Source organism: Gossypium hirsutum, chromosome A09, assembly GCF_007990345.1.
Source record: "Gossypium hirsutum isolate 1008001.06 chromosome A09, Gossypium_hirsutum_v2.1, whole genome shotgun sequence".
Lineage (NCBI taxonomy): Eukaryota > Viridiplantae > Streptophyta > Magnoliopsida > Malvales > Malvaceae > Gossypium > Gossypium hirsutum.
In genome coordinates, this window is record NC_053432.1 from 67,045,803 (window position 1) to 67,053,302 (window position 7,500).

At 35.7% G+C, this 7,500-nt stretch overlaps 2 protein-coding genes, 1 non-coding gene and 1 pseudogene across 3 annotated transcripts; 1 reads left to right on the top strand and 3 right to left on the bottom strand.

Annotated features, from left to right (window-relative positions):
- Positions 1-1,950: 1,950 nt before the first annotated feature.
- Positions 1,951-2,023, top strand: TRNAF-GAA (transfer RNA phenylalanine (anticodon GAA)). The gene has a single exon. It is a non-coding gene; the product is annotated as a tRNA-Phe (tRNA).
- Positions 1,982-4,216, bottom strand: LOC121206142 (NAD(P)H-quinone oxidoreductase subunit J, chloroplastic). Its single transcript, XM_041076463.1, has one exon. It carries the CDS (start codon positions 3,266-3,268, stop codon positions 2,753-2,755), a length of 516 nt encoding a protein of 171 aa, XP_040932397.1. The 5' UTR covers positions 3,269-4,216; the 3' UTR covers positions 1,982-2,752.
- On the bottom strand, positions 3,135-4,215 carry LOC121206140 (NAD(P)H-quinone oxidoreductase subunit K, chloroplastic-like; annotated as a pseudogene).
- Positions 4,217-4,875: 659 nt separating the features above from the next.
- Positions 4,876-6,695, bottom strand: LOC121206139 (ATP synthase subunit beta, chloroplastic). The gene has a single exon (XM_041076461.1). The coding sequence runs from the start codon at positions 6,448-6,450 to the stop codon at positions 4,954-4,956; it is 1,497 nt and encodes a 498-aa protein (XP_040932395.1). The 5' UTR covers positions 6,451-6,695; the 3' UTR covers positions 4,876-4,953.
- Positions 6,696-7,500: the final 805 nt, after the last annotated feature.

Consider the following 7,500-nt stretch of genomic DNA (forward strand, 5'->3'; position numbering starts at 1 on the left):
GACAAAATTATCAAAGATTGGGATTCCTTATTTCTGTTCAAGAGCGTATGAATAGTTCCGTGATTTTGGCTAAACGATTGTTGAATCCTTGCGTTGGAATAAATGGAATAAAACGGATTTTTATTGGTACGATCTGACCTATTATCAGAAATCAATTCTGAACCTGACGGATCATTTCTTTTTCTGATATAAAAAATATGAGATTTCACTAAGTCGATTCTTAGGAAATCTCGAATCAGAGCATTTGTCCTTACTTCAACAAAGGAAGCACAAACCTCTTCGGCGAAAGAACTTTTGTTGTCTTGGTCCCAACTCAACACTAAACAAGTCCGAACTAGTTGAATACTTGTGTCAGAAATTCTCCGAGTCGGTTTGCCATTTCCATAAAGGATATAATTGACAGCTCGAAGTTGCATATTATCTTTTTCCTGAAATGGATCCTGGGGGAAGAGTGTTGCTAAATTTAGACCATCCGGTATTTCATATGGGGTTACAGGTCGAACCAAAACAAAATACTTTTTCTTGGTAGGTGTGATCCGTTGGACATAGATCCAATTTTTCAATTTTTTTGATTCCTTAGAGTTTGTTTTGCCCGTTCCTGGTGGTATCAAGATGCCACTGTGTCGAGATAATATTGGGAGGCTCATTACTTCAATTGAGATAATGAAAAATCATTTCATTTTTTTAGTTAGAATTTTAGGCGGTTCTCGAAAAAAGATAGCGAAAAAAATTATCCCTAGAGTAGATACTAAGAGGAATGTATAAACCAATGCTTCCATAAATTTGATCGTGGTTTACAATTATAGCTTCCGTACCTGTTTATTTAGAATCATCTCCCGAATAAAGAAAGAACAAGAATCAAAGAAAAGGCAGCGATTTAAATCAAGATTTTTCCAGCAGCCTATGGCAAATCACAAATAGAAGTAGAAGCGAAAAATAACAAAGCAATCTTGCATCAGACTACTTGTCTTCTTGTAGTTGGATCTCCAAGTTTTTGGATGCTCAAGTGGAATGTGATATTATGATTTCCATAAACATGAACAAAGGTTCAGCAAGCGAGAATAAGAAAAAAAGCAAAGGATAGGTGCAGAGACTCAATGGAAGCTATTCTAACAAATGGGGTTGACTGTTGGTAAAGGAATCCTTATATCGAATATTGAAACTCTAGAAAGGATGCAAGATATACCTATTTTTTTTATAGGTATACTAAAGAAAAACTATCTCAAAAAAGACGAACCGAACCCATATTTTTTTTATTTCTATTATATGCAATATCAATTTATATTTATATATTTATATGAAAATATGAAAAATAAAAAGAATTGTTGTGAATCGATTCCAAGTTGAAGAAAGAACCGAATAGAATAGTCATTAATCAAATCATTCACTCCATAGTCTGATGAATCTTTTGAAAAACTGATTAATCGGACGAGAATAAAGATAGAGTCTCGTTCTACATGTCAATATCAATACCGACAACAATGAAATTTATAGTAAGAGGAAAATCCGTCGACTTTAAAAATCGTGAGGGTTCAAGTCCCTCTATCCCCAACCCCAAAAAGTCTGTTTGCTGTCTATTTATTTTATCCTACCCTTTTTGTTAGTGGTTCAAAGTTCCTTATGTTTCTCATTCATCCTATTCTTTACCGTTTTACAAGCGTATCCTAGCATAGCCGAATTTTGTTCTTTTATCACAAGTCTTGTGATATAGTGTGATATATTGTGATATATATGATATACGTAGAAATCTCTTGAGCAATGAATACCTATTTGAATGATTCATAATACATATGATTACTTATATGGAAATTTACAAAGTCTTCCTTTTGAAGATCCAAGAAATTCCTGTTCGAGACTTTTAATTTAATACTTTTTCGTTTTTTTTGTTTTCATTTTTAATTGACATAGACCCAAGTCATCTAGTATTATGAGGATAATGCGTCGGTAATGGTCGGGATAGCTCAGTTGGTAGAGCAGAGGACTGAAAATCCTCGTGTCACCAGTTCAAATCTGGTTCCTGGCATATGATTAATTTGTATGAGTATCTACTCTACAAATTAATTGATATGGATCGACATAATACATACTTATCTAGCTAGGTATCTGAGAGTAAACCCTCTCTTTATTTATTTTATTTTGTATTTTTTTCTCTTTTTAAAATGAGCAAAGAGTCTATTCTAATGTGTCTATTATAATGTAGTAAAAGACAAAATTTGCTTATCTTTCCTCTTCTTTTTATTTGTTCACACTGCGGCTTCTCACATTCAAAAAGAATGGTAATACTTCATACATATTTAATTAAAATATTAAAATAAAAATAGTTGGTTGAAAGGCCCAACAAAAAGTCGGGTCTAGAGGAGTTCAAGAATAGAAATAACCAAGACTGATCTCAGCTACAGTACAAATAGAAGCCGATCCCCTTTCATTTATTTCTTTGTATTCTCTTTCATATTCCATTTCTTCATTCCCTTCTATGCGACTCTCTAGAGTTCATCTAAGTGATGTGCGTGATACAAAGTTCACGGTACAGAACCCTTGTTGTTCATCCTATTGTCTCGGCTCGTCCGAAATAAAATAAATAAAAAAGTCTCTTCAAAAATCGAGAATCTCAATGATGTATTGTCTTTTATTTCTTTTTATTTATTAGCCTATCCATAAGAATACGAATGAAACCTCAATTCCTCTGTTTGAGCTAGAAGAGAATGTACAAATATTCCTTGAATATTCGAAGTTGTAATGAGTTTCTTATCATTCAATGAGCGTCTTGTATTTCATAAAAATTGGGGGCAATGTAATCCTTACGTAAAGGCCACCCTATCCAACTTTCGGGCATTAAGATACGTTTTAGTCGTGGATGATTTTCATAAGAGATTCCCAACATGTCATAAGATTCTCGTTCTTGAAAATCCGAACTTTTCCAAACCCAGAAAACAGACGGAATTCTAGGGTTACTCCTTGGAGCAAATACTTTTATACATACCTCTTCCGGTTGATCTACACCATACTCTATTCTCGTAAGATGATACACACTGGCTAACAGTCCGCCTGGTGCTACATCATAGGCACATTGGGAACGTAGATAATTGTAACCATATACATATAAAATAACAGCAATGGAATGCCAATCCTCAGGCTTTATTTGTAAAGTCTCTATTCCTTGGTAATCGAAGCCCAAAGATCTATGAACTAGCCCGTGTTTGACTAGCCAAACAGACAAACGACCCTGCATCTTTTTATCTCTCTCGCACTTTTCTTTTTTATTTGTCATTTTTATAAGATAAGTATTTCGTATTTATGATGAAATCGAATTTATGAAGATTAATTCGTTGTCTGCTTCTGTAAAAAAAAAATCCTACCTAATTTACTAATTCGTGGGAAGGTAGTGAACCCTTGTAGTTGAAAAATGTTTCAGGAGGAATCTCTGAAGTAGATGGTGGTTGATAGAGCAATCCTTGATTATAATTTCCAGTACGAGTACTGCGTACAAGGCAAAACTTGTGATTGGTAGTAAAACACCGATCCCCCTGTTGAGATCTAATTCGATCTTCATGGATTTCGCGAGATATTTTCTTACGAAGTTTTGTTATAGCATCTATAACTGCCTCGGGTTTAGGGGGACAGCCCGGCAAATAGACATCCACGGGAATTAGCTTATCGACCCCCCGAACAGTACTATAAGAATCAGTACTGAACATCCCTCCTGTAATTGTACACGCGCCCATAGCAATAACATATTTAGGTTCGGGCATTTGTTCATATAATCTCGCTAAAGAGGGCGCCATTTTCATTGTTACTGTTCCAGCTATTAAAATTAGGTCTGCCTGTCTAGGACTCGATCTTGGTACCAGCCCATAACGATCAAAGTCGAAGCGTGAGCCTATTAATGAAGTAAATTCAATAAAACAACAACTGGTACCATAAAGAAGCGGCCATAAACTGGAGAGTCTTGACCAATTTGAAAGATCATTTAATGTAGTTGAAATAACTGAATTTTGGGTTGTTCGATCAAGTAAGGGAAATTCGATGGAATTCATACTCAATGTTATTATTATTTTGACTTTTTTCTTTCTTTTTATTATCTGAATATTCAGGAACTAAGACCATTCCAATGCTCCTTTTCGCCATGCATAAACTGAACCAACAATTAGGAAAAGCACGAAAATGAAAGCTTCTATGAATACGGGTACCCCCAATACATCGAAACTCATTGCCCATGGATAAAGAAAAACCGTTTCAACATAAAAAACAACAAAAACTAGAGCAAACATATAATAACGGATTCGAAATTGTAACCAAGCATCGCCCATTGGTTCTATACCCGATTCATAACTAGAAAGTTTTTCTGGATCCTTTCTAATCGGGGCTAAAACTCCAGAAATTAGAAATGCCAAAATAGGAATAGCACTTGATATTATTAGAAATGCCCAGAAAATATCATATTCGTAAAGCAGAAACATAGACGAACTCCTATGAATGTGAAAAATAGATCGGATTAGTCGCTTCGACCTGGAATTCATTGTCAAGTCATCCGCAACTGTTTGTTTAGTCAAAACAACAATTCAATTTGATCGAATCGTCTAGTTTCGTTTGTTTGCTGTGTTTCCATGCTGCGTTTTAAGATTTATTGATTGGAATTAATCATATTTTATTTACATTCCACTTATTTCGATTTCATTTTGATATAGTACTAATTTGTATAATACTAGTATAAATATATATTTATACTATATATAGTATAATACTATACAAATCCAAAACTTTTAATACTTTTTCGTTTTCACTTCATTTCGGATTTTTCTAAATAAAAGGAATTCTAATATCTAACTAATATCTAATATTTATTAGAATTTTAGAAATAAAAAACTTTTAATTCGCTATTAGTAGATAAAATGATTTCTTTCACTTCTGAATCCCAAACAATTCGATTAGGGGTAAGTACGCAAAGATTTAAGGTCATTTCTTCAATTTGCTCTCCATTTCTAAGTTCGTAGCCTTCGCAGTAGCTTCGTCGATGTTACCTACCAAATAAAAGGCCTGTTCAGGAAGACCGTCTAATTCTCCGGAAAGGATCAATTTAAATCCTCTAATTGTTTCTGCTAGACCAACATATTTCCCCGGGGAACCGGTAAATACTTCCGCTACGAAAAAGGGTTGTGATAAGAAACGCTCAATTTTTCGTGCTCTTGCTACGGTTAAGCGATCCTCTTCGGACAATTCGTCCAACCCAAGGATAGCTATAATGTCTTGAAGTTCTTTGTAATGCTGTAAGGTTTGCTTAACCCTTTGCGCAGTTTCATAATGTTCCTCACCAACGATTCGAGCTTGGAGCATAGTGGACGTTGAGTCTAAAGGATCTACCGCTGGATAAATACCTTTGGCAGCTAATCCTCTTGATAGTACGGTAGTAGCATCTAAATGCGCAAATGTTGTGGCAGGGGCAGGGTCGGTCAAATCATCCGCAGGTACATAAACTGCTTGAATAGAAGTTATGGATCCCTCCTTGGTAGAAGTAATTCTTTCTTGTAAAGTACCCATTTCGGTACTAAGGGTGGGTTGATAACCCACAGCGGAAGGCATTCTACCCAATAAGGCAGATACTTCGGATCCCGCTTGGACAAAACGGAAGATATTGTCTATAAATAGAAGTACGTCTTGTTCATTAACATCTCGGAAATATTCCGCCATAGTTAGGGCAGTCAATCCAACTCTCATACGAGCTCCTGGCGGTTCATTCATCTGACCGTAGACTAAAGCCACTTTTGATTCCGCAAGATTTTGTTCATTAATTACTCCAGATTCTTTCATTTCCATGTAAAGATCATTTCCTTCACGAGTCCGTTCACCTACTCTGCCAAATACGGATACGCCCCCATGAGCTTTGGCAATGTTGTTGATCAATTCCATAATGAGTACTGTTTTACCTACCCCAGCCCCCCCAAATAGTCCGATTTTTCCTCCACGACGATAAGGAGCTAAAAGATCGACTACTTTAATTCCTGTTTCAAAAATAGATAATTTTGTATCTAATTGTATGAAAGCGGGCGCGGATTTATGAATAGGGGATGTTGTGCGAGTATCTACAGGACCTAAATTATCAACGGGCTCCCCAAGCACGTTAAAAATTCGTCCTAGGGTCGCTCCGCCGACTGGAACACTTAGAGTAGCTCCCGTGTCAATCACTTCCATTCCTCTCATTAGACCATCTGTAGCGCTCATAGCTACAGCTCTAACTCGATTATTTCCTAATAATTGCTGTACCTCACAAGTTACATTAATTTGTTGACCGGCGGTATCTTGACCCTTAACTACTAGGGCGTTGTAAATATTAGGCATCTTGCCCGGGGGAAAGGCTACATCCAGTACTGGACCGATGATTTGAGAAATATGCCCCAGATTTTCTTTTTCAAGTGTGGAAACTCCAGGAACAGAAGTAGTAGGATTTATTTTCATAATAAAGTGAACTATGTCAATTTTTTTCCAAAATTATCTAATACAAAATAAATCTTCGACAGGAGGTTGATCGGTTAATTCAATAAGAAATGGGGGTTAGTGCTCGATTTCGTTGGTCCCATCCAATTCAAGTGCATGCAATTGGATTGTTTCCTTATTCAATGAAGGAATTTTTAAGTTCAACCAACCTATTTTCAAAATAGGAAATGGATAAATCAAAATTTTGGGAGAGTCTTTCATTTGTCCATCAAATGTTTATTTGATTTTGATTGAAAAGGTGTTATTCATAAAATACATTGCTCCACTAGAATCCAAGAATTTCGAAATGAAGACTAATAAAATAGTTAAAATAAAAAAAAGGCTTTGCAAAATGATCTAGAAAACAATTGATACGGTTTGATTCCTCAACCCAATTAGGAGTACCCTAGAGCCCACTTCTTCCCATACAACGAGTGAAAGGGAAAATGTAAAGACTACCATTAAAGCAGCCCAAGCAAGACTTACTATATCCATGTGTATTATGTCCCCTATCTCTATGAATATGAAACAAATATGAAGGAATTCAATTTTTCAATTATTGTTCACTAATAATAGTGGAATTACTGGCGCAGAGTCAAAAAGAAAAGGGAATTGTGACACGCCACCGTTGATGAATCACTTCGATAAATCTGCTTATAACAAGCTCTTATATGATTTCGAGTAAAATCGAGAACCATTAAGCACAAGCAAAATGCGCAGTAACACTTTTGGAAGTATCAAAAGAATGTTACTCACATGTATCAATAATAAGACTTATTCTTTCTTTTGGTGTCCCTCATTAAGTAAAAGCCAATTCTCTATCCAATCTAATATTAATTGGATGCCTGAACACTCAGAGACTTTCATCCGTCTGTATACAAAGTATCTTCCAACCCTTCTACAACCATTCATTAGTTAATTAGACACTCCCGTTATCCAATCTAATTCAAGACTCCTCTAGTAGCCACTCCATTAGTAAGGGGGGCTCCCATATCAAGATTTACTGATTCCCTTCCACTACTTTAGTTTTTC

Bases quoted from the DNA above. Each gene is read 5' to 3' on its own strand.
- LOC121206142 (XM_041076463.1), bottom strand. From the start codon at position 3,268: ATGACAAATAAAAAAGAAAAGTGCGAGAGAGATAAAAAGATGCAGGGT.
- LOC121206139 (XM_041076461.1), bottom strand. From the start codon at position 6,450: ATGAAAATAAATCCTACTACTTCTGTTCCTGGAGTTTCCACACTTGAA.